We start from the raw sequence: 17290 nt of genomic DNA, 5'->3' as shown, positions 1-17290 counted from the left end.
GTGGACAAAAACCTCTCTTTAGGAAATATTAAGTACAACCATGACCAAACACATCAGGCATCTAACTCCAGAAGACAGTTAAAGCATTCAAAAATTACCTGAATGTTGGGAAGCAGTCATAAGGTGTAAAGGAAGATTTTTAACGTAAATTATGTTATAAAATAAATTCATCTTAAATTAACCGCTTTTGTGCATTCCTTTTGGGATAACCCTTATATTTAGGATACATCTTCAAGTGTTATTTGGGTGGCTTACAGAACGTTAAAATTTACATTCTGTAACAACTTTTTATGATTACTTTTATAATCATAAAATGGTAAAACAAAATCAAGTTATATTCACGTTAGCAGTGAACTTTAGATTTCCAGCAGTAAAGGTAATTACATTATTAGTAATAAAAGATACTTTGATAAATAGTTAACAGTAGAAGCAAACATCATTTGCAACTATATACTAAAGGATCCTCAAATGAAATATATGTAGGAAAATAAATAACGTAATTCCAAAAAAACATTTAATAGAGCGTTTTAAATTTTGAGAACTTTTTTTTTTACCTCTTGAGCTGCTCGTTCCCCTGCTTGGACAGCACCATTCATATAACCTGGCCATGAAGTAGCAGTTTCTGTACCTGCAAAATGAATCCTGTGGAATGGTTCCTTTAGAATTCTGAAAGGTAGAGAATTTCACATTAGGTTTAATATTTGTAGTCAAGTCTTTTGAGCAATCTTTTACAGTGTTTCACTCATGGGCTGTGAAGGAATCTGAAATGGGCCCCAAAAATGTTTTTAAGATTACTCCAAAATATATTAATTTATATTATGTCAATAACCCTATTATTTTTATATATATATTTTTTTTCCAATAATTAATAAGTGGGCTGTGAGAAGCTTACAAAAGTTTAGGGGAGCTAGATAATTAAAAAAAAAAAGTTGAGAAATTTAATGAGTGTGTTGCATAATGCAGGTTTGGGAGAAAAACCTTAACACCCACATTGTAAGATAACTCTGTTATAACTGAAAATATAATTTACCCAGTTTTTTCAAATGAATATTAGTAATGGCCATATGGTGCAAGGAAGCCTAAGGCTTATGCTGCACCAGCCAAAAAAAAAAGAAAGAAAAAAAGTAAAATAATAATAATAAATAAATTAAATAAATAATTGATAAATAATAAAAGAAAAGGAAATAGACAACCTATGTGTTTCATTCCTCCTGTAGATACATATCCAGCTGACCTTTGAATTTTACCAAACTGTCAGCTTTTACCACCCATGTAGGTAACTTATTCCAGTAATTTATAACTCAAAAATAAAACTTCTTGCAATCCAGTCTAAACTTCTCTCCTGTAACTTGAATATGGCCCCCTGTTCTAAAATCATTTATGACTGTGAAAATTTCATCCTCATTCATTTTTACTTTTGCCTCTCAGAGCCTTAAACACCTCAATCACGTCTCCTCTAAGGTGCCTAGTTTCCAAGTGACACCCACATATTCAAAGTCTCTCGTCATATGGATGCCCTTTTGCCGATCTCACCAGAGTTACCTGTCTTTGGATTCTTTCAAGAAGTTCGATGTCTATTTTTTCTAAAATTTTTAAGCCCTTTACAATTGAGCCCTTTTCAATTTTCAACCTGTCAAGTTTGCAATTGTCATGTGCTCTTCGCCGTTGCTTCGTTTAGGCCTGTAGCACGTGCAATATCACATGGTCTTTCATTTCGCTCAAAGCATTTCACAATTTTATATTTTTTCTCTATCGACAGCGGACTGGCCATAAGCCTTACCGGGGAAGCCCTGGTGGGCCAGTGTGATTTTGGCCATAAACCACTATAAATTATAAGCCACTATAAATTTTCCCCGGATAAGAATTTTTGATCCAGTCCGCCTCTGTTTATCGATAATTGCTTTTCTTTTTCTCTCTGAATCTGCAGTGTCTTCACCAGGACGCTTCCTTTTCACACCTTTTAATTAAGTATTTTACTCATTTTTAGGGAATAAAGCACAATTACAAAACGAGGAGGCACGCTTGATATGCATAAACAAAGCTGCGCGCATGTAGCAACTGAATAAACAACACCATAAAGGCAGAGATACACTATTAACACCTCACATTTTTAGGGGTTACTACCATAAAACAATAAAAATCCAGTTGCATTTCTGCTAGTGAAATCTGTTATAAACTGGTAGTAAACTCGATCTAATTGCATTTGCGATTATACCGATAGCTGGAACTGTGTTGGTTTTTACGTTATTATGGTGAAATGTGTTTCCCCTTCACTGATATAAAAAACATAAAAGCAGCAAAGTTGAATTTTGTTCATCTTTCGCTCTCATTCTCCGCCGTCGCACCGTATATCGATAACATATGAAAAACGACCTTGAAGATAGTGGGCGGCAGCGTTGCCAAACGAAAAAATCAAGAACAGCGTAAGTCGGGGTATTACTGTACTTAAAATTAAAATTTTCAGTTTCGTATAACGATTCCATGCTTCCAAATGAGACAAGGAATACACTTTACAATATAGCATATAAATAAGAAATAAGGACTCAGCTACATAATTGTAACTTCACATATGCATATTTAGCATTAGAATGATGTCACGTGGTTGGGGTTCTGTAAGTTTTGGATTCCATGAGTTTTGTAAAGGTAACAGTAACTTCATTACACTTACTACCCTTTTATGTAGGGTGATATTCTAACTTTGTGCTAACATGAATTGTTTACATTTACTAGTGTAAAAATTTAATCTTCCTTTCTGGTCACTGTTCAATGCCACGAAGCTTAGAATTAATACTGTATATCAAATTCAATACTGAAATTATTTTCAGAAAGACAATTGTTAAAAACTTTTAGAAAACAAATTGTATGGCACAAACAAGTTTGTGTGGATTAATGCTAAGCAGAGTTGAACAGTAGTGATTCCTTCTGAAATCTCTTTCAAAGCTCAAGAATACAGAGCTGTATAAAATTTAATCAGCAATCGCAATGTAATTTAAACTACTTCAGAAGAAGACCTATACTTTCCCATACCCATAGAGGTTGTGGGATCTATATTATGTGGGTAAGCAGTACCCACAATAATATACTATATGCAGTACCCTGCATTTGTGAATGTTAAACTTCACTTGCCACTTCTCAGCTCATCTGTTAATTTTTCTAGATCCTGTTAGTAGCATACTCTGATTACTATCATTATCCACCCTGTAAACCTTTATATTACTGCAGACTTAGACATTAAAGTGATATGCCTTTATCAGTATTATTAATAAATATTGAATATAACAATGGGCTCAACACTGAACTCTGAGGGACTCTACCAATAACATTAGTCCAATAATAGCAGTGTCCATTGATAACCACTCTGTTTTTTCTCACTTAACTATCCCTTTAATCATAGCAGTAAATTGCCCTTAAGGCCACACTGCTACAATTTGTACAGCAGTATTTTATGCAACAATATCAAAGGCTTTCCTGAAATCCAAGTATGTCATAACAAAATTACTTTTTTGCATACTTTTCCTTTGTTACTGCATCATAGTACCCAATAAAATTATTCAACAAGATCGCTCTTTAACAAAACCATGCTGTGTTTAAATAACTGCACTCCTGTCTAGATGGTTCTGCATTCCTTCTTTGATCAGTGACTCCATTATTTTCCCTTGAGCAGAAGTTAAGATAATTGGGTTGAAATTACTCACTTTGTTCTTTGATCCCTCCTCCCTTTATGAAGTGGAAGATATTTGCACATCTTCAATCCATAGGCACCTCTCCAGAATTCAAGGATGCTCTCATAATTATGGCTACAGGTTTGCTTACCTCTTTTGCTGCCTCTCTTAATATAATTGAATAGAGCTCATCTGCTCTGTGTGCCTTATTTACTTTTAGCTTCAACAGTATAGTCAGAATATGTTACCCCTATCTCTACAAGCAAATGTTCAATAAATTATTAGATATATATATATATGTGTCTAATGATAGGGTTATGATAACCTATATCATAACCCTAAACCTCTTTTCTACTTTTTTTTAATTCAACCTCACCAAATGTATAAGTTATTTTGGATTTGCTGTTATCCAAGTGTAAGAACTTGCATTTTGCTGCATTAAAACATAGCTGCCACTTTTTCTACCATATCTGAAGCCTATTGAATGTCATCCTTAGAAGTGCTGCTCTGCAGTGGTCATTAACCACTCTCTCAATCTTTACATCATCTGCAAATTTTAACATCACACCCTCTATTCCTTCATACTACTCCTCTACAAGATCCTTGGCTACCCAACATACAAGATGATATATTCATACAAGATCCTTGGCTACTCAACTTCTGATATTAGCCCAATACAAAGAGTAACCATTAATACCATTCCTCTGCCTCTTTCCCTTCACCTACCCTGTCATCCATCTTAGAATCTTACCTGTGATCCCTACATGTTCTAAATTATATAGACACCTCTCATGAGGTGGTTAATCAATGCTTTTCTAAAATCCAAGTACACTATGTTGAAATTATTTCCTACATCTGGCTCATGAGTGGCTGCATCAAAATAGCTATTCAGATTAGTAAGCATGGTTCCCCCTTAACAAATTAAGTTAACAGTGTTGTGTGGTGCACTTTATGTAAAGTGCACCACACAACTTTATGTAAAGTGCACCCTACTGGTCTAAATTTTTTGGACATGAGGTTAATTTAATACTTGAAATTAACCTGAGGTAACTTGTTGTAAATTAGGGTTTTAACTTGAAATTTTTAATACCTGAGGTTAATTTAATACTTGAAAAACAACATATATATGCAGTTTAATTTCACAATATAACACTGTTTCGAAAAAGCTTCTCAATTTTCTAAATGGACATTTATAACAATAAACAGGAACTATTTTGAGCACAGAAATAAGCATAAAATTAATTATCATAAGGATTAAATGAAATACAAAATAAATCTGGTAACTTACTTTCCATAACGGCTAAGGACTCCAGGTGGAAAAGTTGATACATAGCACCCACCTGAATATTGTTCTGATAACCAGTTTTTTTCTTCATAATGCACAGGCTACAGGGAAAGAGTAAGCAATAAATAACATAAATCAATAGTGATTATTATTCTAAAATATGGATTAAACATGTTTGTAAGTCACTGAATGAGTTGTCTTCTGAGAACAGTGTTATTGCAGTGTCAAGAAAAGTAACCATCAGAGAAGAGCACTGTTTGACGAATTTCACAAATTAACACTCTTCTTACATAGAAAAATCTGATGCATCGTTCTGTATTTTATATTCAAATTTAAATGCTCTCTGAGGATTGTTGTTATTAATCCTTAGTTATATCTCCCCTCCTCAGTTGCAAGGTCTATAACATTATATATTCCTAATAAAATGGAGATTTGAACAAGAGCACATTTATAAATTTATGGAGACTCTAAACTACTGTTTTGTAAAGAACTGTGATAGAGTTTTTTGTTAAACTGAGGATGGGAACCAATCAGGAGACATATAAGATGTTTCAGGGAGCCTACAACCAATTCTTTCAAAAGTTCAACATTATTTAAGTTGTGGAAATATTTTAACGTGGTAAAGTTGCAGTGATGGACCACCAAATAAGTGACTGATGAGCACTACTGTAACAGACGCATTTGTTGTAGAGAGGAACAGGTGTCAAAGGGAGACCAAAGACTATCATTACAAGAAATAGCAGTAAAGCTGAGTGTTTCATTTTAGTGATGTCACAATATTGTGATCGTGTCATTAAACCTATCCCACTTTGTGCCTGATGGTTCTGTATGCCCTTAATGGTGAGCAAAAACAAATGCAAGTTGAAATTTATTCGCTGAATTTATGCCATGGGGCGAACAAAACCCATATTTTTTTTAATCCACAGTTTTCACTTGTGATAAATCATGTATGACATTATAATCCAAAGACTAAGCAGCAAATCAGCATTTGGAAGTATAAAGACTGTCTGCAAAAAATTCCATACTGTTCAGTCTGCCAAAAAATTGATATCAGTGCTGTTTTTTGATAGTAAAGGAATAATAGGCACTTTGTAGCAGAAAATCAAGTGTAAGTCTTGATTTGGAGTCAAAGATACCATGTTAAAGGTATCTCTCTAATAATAGGTACTCCAAATAATAGGTACAATCTTTTTTTGTATGATTATGGCTACAGTAGATTCCAGGTGAATTAGTGAAGTCTGTTAGTTTTATTTCCACTCCTTTGTTCTGGTAAGTATCATCTTATTCAAACCAGTACTTTTTCAAACCAGTATTTTTAACTATAATATTATTGTAATTGTAATCTAGGGCAGAGATATTTTAAACTGACATTGTGACTTGTTCCCTTGCGCATAAGCAAATGGATTCATAACTCTGTTCAACAAAAAAAAAAAAAAAAAAAAATTTTTTTTGTACCTAGGCAGCAAAGAAAGTAAGCAAACCCTTAGCTATAATTATGAGAGGCTTTTTTGGATTCAGGGGAGGACCCTGTGAAATGCAGATGTACAAATGTATCCTCAATTCATAAAGGGGGATCAAAAGGTCACACGAGTAATTACACTGGTTGGCAAAAAAAATCCCATTTTTTTTTTCACTACCTGTTAAAATTCAGGTGATTCTTGTAGATTTGATGTTGCTAAATTGAAATATGGCAGCCATATTGCTCTAACACCCACCAATTTTAAGGGAGAAGGGATTAAAGTCAAAAACTAAGTTTATAGTAAAAATGATTTCATATATTTTAAGAAAATGTTACATCATCATCATGAACTTGGTCTGGCTTAGGTCTTTTAAGACCTGTTCCATTGTAGCTCTTGGAGGTGGCCTTGATCTCGACATCATTATCTTGGTTGATCCACATCTCTCTTGCCTAAAGGTTTGTAGTTAAAGGCTAATTTTGGGATCCGGTCTGGGTTCATTCTTTCTATGTGGTTGATCCATTTTTTCTGATACCATTTTATGTCATTTACTATGTTATCTACTTTTAATTTCTCACGAATATCTAAATTTATTTGGTGGTCTAGCCTTGTAAAGCCTAATAATAGTCTTAAAAATCTCATTTGTGCTGCTTCTAGTTTGTGTGCATCTTTCTTATTTATGACCCAAGTCTCATAGCTGTAGAAGAGGGCTGATTTTGAAGTGATGTTGTGCAGTCGTAATTTTGTTTCAGTTGTCATTTGTTTTCCGAAGTGACATTTAATTGTTCTGTTCATTTTATTATATTTTTGTAGTTTAGTGTGGATGTCTTTCCCTTCATTTGATATTAAATTTCCCAAATAGGTGAAATCAAATACTTGTTCTATTATTTTGTCATCAATAACAATTTTGACTCTGTATGTTTTTTCCACATAATCTCATTGATTTTGTTTTTGAGGTGGAGATTTTCATCTCATACTTTTTACCTATTTTATTCAGTTCATTTGCTGTTATCTGTAGTTCATCTTCGGATTTTACAATTATAACTTGATCATCAGCATATAATATAGTTTGAATTTTATTCCTGTTATTCGACTGTATTCTGTTGACATTTAGATAAGTTATAGAATTTCTTATCTAATTAGAAATCTTTGCTATTCGAAATTGAGTCTGTATTCTGTTGTTAATTGTTTGTTTCCATTCTTTAATAATTTTATTGATGTAGATATTAAATAAATTTGGTGATAGTCCACATCCTTGTTTGACTACTTTATTAGTGTTAATTGGGTCTGATAGTTGGCCATTAAAATATTTTATGCAGACTTTTGAGTTTTTATATAGGCTTTGCATCGCTTTCTGGAGTTGGGTTGGGATATTTTTTTCATATAGAATCTGCCAAAGTTTTTAGCATTAGCATTAGTAGAGGCATATGATGTAAGAAAGCAAACTTATGCAGCATCAGCCAAAAAAAAAAAAAAAAAAACCCCTTCCACTTCACCCCTCCGTTCGTTCGAAATACCTGTCCAGCTGAGCCTTAAATTTATTTAGGCTATCAACTTCCACAACAAAGGATGGAAGTCTGTTCCACCCCATCCAACTACCCGCTTGCTAAAGGCAAATTTCCGCACATCTATCCTACATCTGTCTTTCCTCAATTTGAATTTATGCCCTCTCAGGTGATTATTCTGAGCAAGAGGCAGTATCCCATCAGCATTGAGCATGCTCAACCCATTCAAGGTTTTGTACACCTCTATCAGATCATCTTGCCGGTGCCTAGTCTCCAGACACTGTAATTTGCAAAACTTAAGCCTTTCTTCGTAAGAGCAACCCTTCGTTCCGTTCACTAATCTTGTTGCCCTTCTCTGACTCGTTCCAGCAGCTCTACATCCTTCTTGAAATCAGGCCTCCAGACCTGTATACAGTACTCAAGGTGCGGCCTGACCATTGCCTTATACAAGGGAATAATCACCTCCCTATCCCTGCTAGAAAAATTCCTGTATATCATTGATAAGACACCATGAGCTACTCTTGCAGCACGTCTGCACTGCTCAGAGAACTTCATATCTGCCTGCACAATTACCCCCAGGTCCTTTTCATTCTCTACCACTGTCAGTGCAGTACCACAGAGTTGATACATTGCTCTGGGGTTGCTGTTTCCCATATGTAGTACTTTACAATTGTCAATGTTAAACTTCATTTGCCACCCACCTCTCAGCCCATCTGCTCAACCTTTCCAGATCCTGTTGCAGCAGCATAGCGTCAGTAGCGTCCTTAACAATCCTGCCAACTTTTGTATCGTCTGCAAACTTGGACATTAAGCTTGATATACCATCATCAATATTATTTATAAATACAGAAAACAATAATGGACCCAACACTGAACCCTGAGGGACTCCACTAATAACATTAGTCCATGATGAGCAGTGTCCATTAATTACCACTCTCTGTCTTCTGCCACTCAACCATCCCTTTATCCATAGCAACAATTTGCCACCAATGCCACACTGCTCCAATTTGTGCAGCAGTCTTCCGTGTGCAACAGTATCAAAAGCCTTTCTAAGATCCAAATATATAATATCAAAGTTATTCCCTGCATCCAATTATTTTGTGACTACATCATAGTATCCAATCAAATTGGTCAGGCAAGACCTTCCCTTAACAAAACCATGCTGTGTCTGAGCTATAACTGAATTCTTGTCAAGATGATCCTGCAGTGCTTCTTTAACCAGTGCTTCCATTAATTTTCCTGGAACAGAAGTTAAACTCACAGGTCTATAATTACTTGTGTCAGCCTTTGATCCTCCTTTGTGAATTGGGGTGACATTTGCACATCTCCAGTCTGTGGGTACCTCCCCTGAGTCCAAGGAAGCTCTAATAATTATGGCTAACGGATTGCTTACTTCCTTTGCTGCCTCCTTTAATATAACTGGATAGATCCCATCCACCCCAGATGCCTTTCTTGTATTTATCTTCAACAATTTCTCCTCCAATTTACTCTCAATTATTACAATATCATCTAGCTCACTGCCAGTGTTTACTTCATCTATGGCATTCCCCTTCCTGAATAACTCCTCATGTGTGAATGTAGATGCAAAATATTCATTTAGTTTGTTAGCTACCTGAGCAGGATCACGAACAGTTGAACCATCAATATCAAGTGGACCAATCTGATTCAGCCCCTTCCTTCTAGAGTTTACATAAGTAAAGAACTCCTTGCTGTTTTTCTTTGCATCCCCTGCCAAAGATTTCTCGTAATCTGCCTTTGCCTGCCTAACCTCCTTTGTAACTTGGTTACAGATCAACTTATATCGATCATAGGCTTCTGTGTCACATGTTAATTTATATGTATCCCATGCATTTTTCTTCTCTGCCATATGTCTCATTAGTTCATCTGACATCCATTTAGGCCTGAACCTTGAACAATATTTCTTAGTTGGTATGTAAAGCCTAGTAGCTTCCAAGATAAGTTCTTTGAATGCTTCCCATTTTGAGTTTGCTGTTGGTAGCATCATCAGTTGGTCCCATTGTATAGAATTTAAATACTGTCTCAGACCATCGTAGTCGCCTTTACGAAAGCAATAACCCTTCCCTTTACCCCTGATGGTAGTTACCTCCTTGAGTAAATCCCACTTCAGCACACTGTGATCACTGCCACCTAGTGGTTCCTGTATCTGCAGATTCTTAAGGCATGAAGAATCACTACTGATAATCAAATCAAGAGTATTGCTCCCTCTAGTTGCCTCCCGAACATGCTGATTTAGAAAACAATCATCCAATAAATCCACAAAAGCCTTGCTAGTATGTGAGTGACCAACCCACAAATTCCAGTCAATATCTGGGAAATTAAAATCCCCCATTATAAGACTCTCTGATTTACTGGCCCACTCTATTTCCTTGTACAGTTTCTTATTATACTCATCAGAGTCATTAGGCCTATAGCACACTCCTACTCTCAATTTCGATCTCCCAATGCTTATGTCACACCAAACTGACTCGACTCTGCACTGCCCAGCGATGTCGACTGGCTTCACTTCCTTGGATTTTATGTGTTTCTTAACTAATAGCATAACCCCTCCTCCCTTCCTATCCTGTCTATCCTTTCTGTAGACGTACTCCCCAAATTCCAGTTCTGCATTACTTATATCTGTGTGACACCACGTCTCTGATATCCCAAAAATATCCGCCTTTGATGCTTTGAGCAATACCTCAAATTCATCAAATTTATTTACCTTAGGTTATGTTAGGTTTTTCCTGGTTTACATTGTCATATGCTTTTTCATAATCAATAAACAGCAGAAATGTTGGTAGGTATTCAACCTACCAACTTCTTTTCTTCTTTTCTCCAAAAATTTGTTGTAATGAGAAAATGGCATCTATTGTGCTTCTCCCTTTTCTGAACCCACATTGTTCTTCTTCTAAGAATTGTTCACTGTATTTATTAAGTTTATTCTTTAGTATATTATACTATAGCTTTGAAGCAGTTGATAGCAGTGTTACCCTCTTTGTAGTCGCTAGGGTTATTTCTGGAGCCTTTTTTGTGTAAATTGATTACTATTCCTGTTTCCCAATCTTTGGGTATCTGTTGCTTATGCCATATGATGTTAAATAATTTTAGTAGTGTGTTTTTTAATAAGGTGCCACCATATTTAAATAGTTCTACATTCAAATTGTCTATGCCTGGGCTTTTTTTGGTTTTTTGATTTTTGTAATATTAACTTTAGTTCTTCCATTGTTATATTTTATTCATATTCGGTTACCATTCATCTTCCAATTCTGTAGTGCCAGGGTTATACCATAGTTTGGAATAGTGTTGCTTCCATTCTGCTTGAGAGATGGAGTTGGTTTTTATTTGATCATTTGTGTCTAGTTGTAATTTCTTAAAAATTTTAAAACCTCTTCTCTGTGGGCCTGTGATATCATGTTCTAAGGATTTAACAAATTTATCCCAGTCATCTCGTCGGATTCTTCTGGTTAGTTTTCTGACTTCTGCTCTAAGCTTTTTATATTTTATGTATAGATGTAGGTCTTTAGTGTGTAGGAACAGTTTATAGATCTTTTTTTCTCATTGATTGTTTGTTTCAATTCTTCATTTCAAGTTCTTAGCCAGTTTTTATATTTTATAGGTTTATATCCAAGACTTTCTTCAGCAGCTCCCAGAATTGATTTTTTCAATTCTGGGAGATTTCCTGAACATTATCACTTTCATCTGATTTCAGTTTATCTTTCAATCGATTTTCATACAGGAATTTAGTGCTTCCATCTTCCAACAAATGTATTTTTAATTTTTTAGTATTTGTTGGTATTTTCTTCTTTTTAGCATTAGCATTAGCATTAGTAGAGGCATTTGATGCAAGAAAGCAAGCTTATGCAGCATCAGCCAAAAAAAAAAAAAAAACCCACTTCCACTTCACCCCTCTGTTCGTTCAAAATACCTGTCCAGCTGAGCCTTAAACTTATTTAGGCTATCAACCTCCACCACAAGGGATGGCAGTCTGTTCCACCAACCAACCACCCGCTGGCTAAAGGCAAATTTCCGCACGTCTATCCTACATCTGTCTTTCCTCAATTTGAATTTATGCCCTCTCAGGTGATTTTTCTGAGCTAGAGGAAGAATCCCATCAGCATTGAGCATGCTTAAACCATTCAAGGCTTTATACACCTCTATCAGATCACCTCGCTGGTGCCTAGTCTCCAGACACTGTAATTTGCAAAACTTAAGCCTTTCCTCGTAAGAGCACCCCTTTGTTCCATTCACTAATCTTGTTGCCCTTCTCTGTACTCGTTCCAGCAGCTCTACATCCTATTTATTACATCCTTTTTATTAAGATAATTTCTTTTTATTTTGAAAGTGCTTTCTACTAGGTAGTGATCACTGTCAATTTCACTGCCTCTGAGTACTCTAGTGTCTCTAAATTTTGTCATTTAAATTTTCATTAATGATAATAATATAATCTTTTATAGACTTTGTGTTTCTTGCTTCCCCTGTGAATTTATGGATATTCTTGTGTCTGAAAAAAGTATTTGTAATTTTAAGTTTATTAAAAATGCAGAAGTCTATCAAGCATCTTCCATTACTGTTGACCATGGGTTTGCCTTCTGATCCTATACATTTGTTTATTGATTGAGCACCAACTCTTGCATTAAAATCTCCTGCTAGTATGAGATATTTGTTTTTGTTAGTTTGATCTATGATCTCTTGTAATTTGTCATAAAATTCTACGGTTTCATCAATGTTGTTTCTACTGGTGTGTAGATGCCAATGATTGTTATTGTATAAGATAGAATTTTTAGTCTTAATTTCAATATTCTGCGTGATATCCAAGAGTAGTCTAATATTTTGTTTTCCCATTCTTTCTTTATTATAACGGCAACTCCCGATGATGCCCACATTTCACTTGGTACACCTGAGTATATCATTATGAAGTTACGTATTTCTTTGGCTCCTTTGTTCTTCTTTTTTGTTTTGGTAATGACTGCTATTTCAATATTCCTATTTTCCTAGTTCCATGGTCAATTCATCTAATTTATGATTTATTCCCCTAACTTTCCAAGTTGCTACTGTAATGTCCCTAATTGTACAAAATTTGTAGTCCTATATCCATTGCCTAGGTCGTTATCCTTGAGATCCATCCAGTTTTTTCCTTTGAACTTATTTCGAGTATTCAGAATGTCCTCCTTACCAGCCTTTCACGGGGTAAGTCTGGTGGAGGGGATTTGAACTTAGATCTTTTCCACCCAGAACACTAAATGTTAGGGAAAATAAGATAATGGGATTATCAGCATTAGCATCAACATTAGTAGTGGAAAATGATTCAAGAAAGCAAGCTTATACAGTGTCAGTCCAAAAAAAAAAAAAAACCACTTCCCATTTCATCTATCCATTTCCTCCAAGAGTTTGTCTAGTTCTTCCTCGAATTTATTTAAGCTATCAACTTCCACAATAACAGATAGAAGTTTGTACCAGCAATCAACCACCTGCTGGCTAAAGGCAAGCTTCCATGCATCTATTCTGCAACTGACCTTCCTCAGTTTGAATTTATGCCCACTCATGTGCATAGTCTGAGCAAGAGGAAGAATCCCATCAGCATTGAGCTTGCTTGGATATTTTCAACATGAATCTTTGAGGAGGTTTCCATCCTGCAGTGGATTGATAATGGCTGCAGTCTACCTCTTTTTTTTTTTTACTCTATTCAAAGTCTTAAACACCTCAGTTAGATAATCTTGCAGGTGCCTATTCTCCAAATGCAGCAATTTGCAGAACTGAAGCCTTTCTTGGTAAGAGCACCCCTTTGTTCCTCTCACAGATCTCATTGTCCTTCTCTGCACTCATCCAGCAGCTCTACATCCTTCCTAAAATGAGGCCTCCAAACCTGTATGCAGTACTCAAGATGTGGCCTGGCCATTGCCTTATGCAATGGGATAGTCACTTCCTTATCCCTACTAGCAAAATTCCTGTATATCATTAAAAAAAATCCCATGAGCTGTCATTGCAGCCTGTCTGCACTGCTCAGAGAACTTCATATCTGACTGCACAATTACCCCACAGGTTCTTTTCATTTTCCACTACTCTGAGTGTAGGGCTACTTTTTTTTTTTTTTTTTTTATGAAAACCCCAAACACGACAGGTATTAGAACCTATAGTACTTAGTACCATGCTTGGGTTGGAGGTTGAGAAGATGAAAGAAGATATTTGTTGAAATTAGACATGAACTTCTGTAGACTGTAATTTTCAGGAAATACGTATGAAGGAAGGTTGTTTCAGAAAACGGCAGTTGAATGAATAAACGAGGAAGATAAAAAGTTGGTTCTGTGAGTTTGAAGTTGGACAGTAAATGGATGTTTGCTGGTGGCGGCATGTGTTCGGACTGTTTTGAAAGAGAGAGCAGGAATTACAGAAGCCACTTCAGAAGAACAGTGCCCTTGGAAGTATCTGTAGAAAAGGCATGCACCAGAAACAGTACATCTATGAGACAGAGAGTGGAGAGACTCTGTTAGAGAGGAGTCATTAATTAACCTAACTGCCCTCTTCTGAATGGAATATAGAAGCCTGAGAGAGGTTTGGGGGAACAATATTCCATGATAGGGCAGATTTGTGATTTCTACAGAGTGAACAGCTGTTTGGAAGAAAAGTAACGCCGAGAGCGAAAGAGAAAACCAAATTTTTTAGATGCAGAGGAAGCAATATTTGTAATGTGCTTGTGCTAAGAGAGATTAGAAGTCAGGGTAATCCCCAAAAGAGATACATCATTTTGCCTAGACATCGGAGTGTCACCAAAGATAAGCATAGGAGCAGAAGAATCCTTTTTTGCGAGATATAAGACAAGACTGAGTTTTAGAGGATTGAAATTAACTAAGTTGTCTTTGCCCTACTGGAGAATTACCTGGAGATCGGCATTTAAGGAATTGGTAGCAGATATTTGAGACATTGAAGCTGATTGGGCAGGGCAAGGTTTTTCAAAATGGAAAGTGGAATGCAATGTGCTATCATCAGCAAAACTATGGATAGGATTTCCAGTCAATGGAAGAAATGTCATTAATATACAAGAGGAAATGAGTGGGGGAAAGAACTGAACCTTGGGAGACACCAGCATTTGTGGAGAAGACAGACTGCCATCACCCTCACTGAGCGATCAGAGAGAAAACTGGATAACCAGTTACAGAAAACAATTGGCAAACCATAAGATGGAAGCTTGTTTAGAATGGTACGTTACTCTGGGGTTACTGCTACTCATATGCTGTACTTTGCATTTGTTAATGTTAAACTTCAACTGCCATTTCTCAGCCTACCTGCATAACTTTTCTAGATCCTGTTGCAGTAGCACACCATCATTACTGTCATTAACTACCCTGCCAACCTTTTTATTATCTGCAAACTTGGACTTTAAGCCTGATATGCCTTCATCAATATTTATAAAAATAGAAAACAAGAATGGGCCTGCCCAACACTGAACCCTAGGGGAGGGGGGGGGGCTCCACTAATAACATTAGTCCACAAAGAGCAGTTTCCATTAATTACCACTCTCTGCCTTCTTTCACTCAACTGCACTTTTATCCATAGCAGCAACTTGGCCTTAATGCCACACTGTTCCAATTTGTACAGCAATCTTTTATGTGCAACAACATCAAAAGCTTTCCTGAAATCCAAGTATATGATATCAAAATTAATTTTTGCAACCAGTTCCTTTGTGACCACATCATAATATCCAATAAAATTGGTCAAACAAGATTTTCCCTTAAAAAATCTATGCTGTGTCTGAAGTATAACTAGCCTTTTCGAGATAGTTCAGCATTACCTCTTTAATCAGTAACTCCATTATTTTCCCTGGAACAGAAGTTAAACTAACAAGTCTGTAATTACTCATGTCACTCTTTGATCCCTCTTTGTAAATTGGGGATACATTGGCACATCTTTTGTCCACAGGGACCTTCCCTGAATCCAAGGATGCTCTTGTAATTATGGTTAACGGTTTGCTACTTACTTTGCTGCTTCCCCTAAACATAACTGGATAGTTCCAATCCATCCCCAGGTGCCTTCCATATGTTTAACTTCAATAATTTCTCTTTTATTTTCCTTTCAGTTCTTGCAAAATCATTCAGCTCTCTGTTAGAATTTGATAAATGTCTTGCATCCACTGCCCTAAAGAATTCCTGATTCTTGCCTGAGTCTGATTATCTCAGCCACAGATTGAAAAAAAAAAAAACCATAAAAGTTCTTTGTGTCGTTGACACAATTTTAATTTAGACCTTTTCCACCTGGAACACTACATGTTAGGACAAATAAAATAATGTGATTTATAGTGCAACAAAAAATAAAATTAGAATTTTGTTACTCTTAAACTACTGTTTGTAATTTTAAATTGTTACAAGGTACAGTATTAATAAATTTAAAAATACTATACGTAAATATATTTTGTTGGCTTTTATTTCCTATGCTTAATTTATTTTATTTAACAAAATTTATTTATTTAGCAAAATTTATTTAACATTTTTTTTATTATTATCGTGTTATAATTTATGTAGTAATGTAATGGTGTGATAAACATTCTGATAAAAAGAAATTTTTTTGTTAAGTGTTAGAATATAGTTTTTTTTTTTTTTTTTAATTCCAAAATGTATTTTGTTATGTATTCATTGTTAATTACAAAATATATTACATTAACTGGCTTCAATTATTTATTAGTCTCATTGTGGATTGAGAGGTGGGGAAGGCTCCAATAAGACTACTACACAAAGGCAGCTTGTTGGCACATGGCAGTCCTGGGCCTGATGACAGGATTCAATAAGGAATGCTGAAGCATTGCCAATTATGAAGTAGTTCTGTTGTGTAGGAGTTTAACTTTATGCAATAGTTATTTTTTTACACAATAAGATGCACTTAAACAGATCATACAGTTTAATTAGTGTTATTCACCTTACTTAATTCACTTCAATATTGTTTATAATGCTTACATAGAGAGCTTCATCTGACCCATAGGCTTTGGCAAGGTCATTTACTATGGTTTCTTCCCTTTCTTCTCTAGACATTTCTTGCAGTCTGATCACATGATCAGCAAATATAAAACTGAAATAGAAAAATTTATATGGTTAAAATTCTTTAATTGTGGAACTTATACTGGATCATAGAACTTATAATTATTATATATTCAACAAAGACAAGTCTTAAGAAATGTAAGCAGCATTAATTGTTCACTGCTTCATATGTTGATATATTAATTATTACAGATATACAAAAAAAAAAATTTTAGCTAAATTAGTTGTTAAACAGCAAAAATGAAATATGTACTAAAATGCTATTACATGAGTAATAGCATTTTAGTAATAGCATATTTGTACATACTTTTTATGAGGCATATGAAGAATTCCTTCATATTCTTCACATAACAGAGGT

The 17290-nt window shown here is 35.3% G+C and overlaps 1 protein-coding gene across 1 annotated transcript in view; it reads right to left on the bottom strand.

Annotated features, from left to right (window-relative positions):
• Positions 1 to 527: 527 nt before the first annotated feature.
• LOC150080827 (amine oxidase [flavin-containing]-like) overlaps positions 528 to 17290 on the bottom strand; it is a 238711-nt gene continuing 221948 nt past the window's right edge. The window contains exons 14-16 of the mRNA XM_090380834.1: positions 16852 to 16963; positions 4951 to 5048; positions 528 to 666 (exon numbers count right to left, since the gene is read on the bottom strand). Of these exons, the coding sequence (XP_090236960.1) occupies positions 528 to 666; positions 4951 to 5048; positions 16852 to 16963 (349 nt within the window). The remainder of the gene's footprint in view (positions 667 to 4950; positions 5049 to 16851; positions 16964 to 17290) is intronic.

This window comes from Mastigoproctus giganteus, chromosome 9 (assembly GCF_048544385.1).
Source record: "Mastigoproctus giganteus isolate SK-2022 chromosome 9, ASM4854438v1, whole genome shotgun sequence".
In the NCBI taxonomy this organism is placed as follows: domain Eukaryota; kingdom Metazoa; phylum Arthropoda; class Arachnida; order Uropygi; family Thelyphonidae; genus Mastigoproctus; species Mastigoproctus giganteus.
This window is presented reverse-complemented; position numbering and strand designations above follow the sequence as displayed.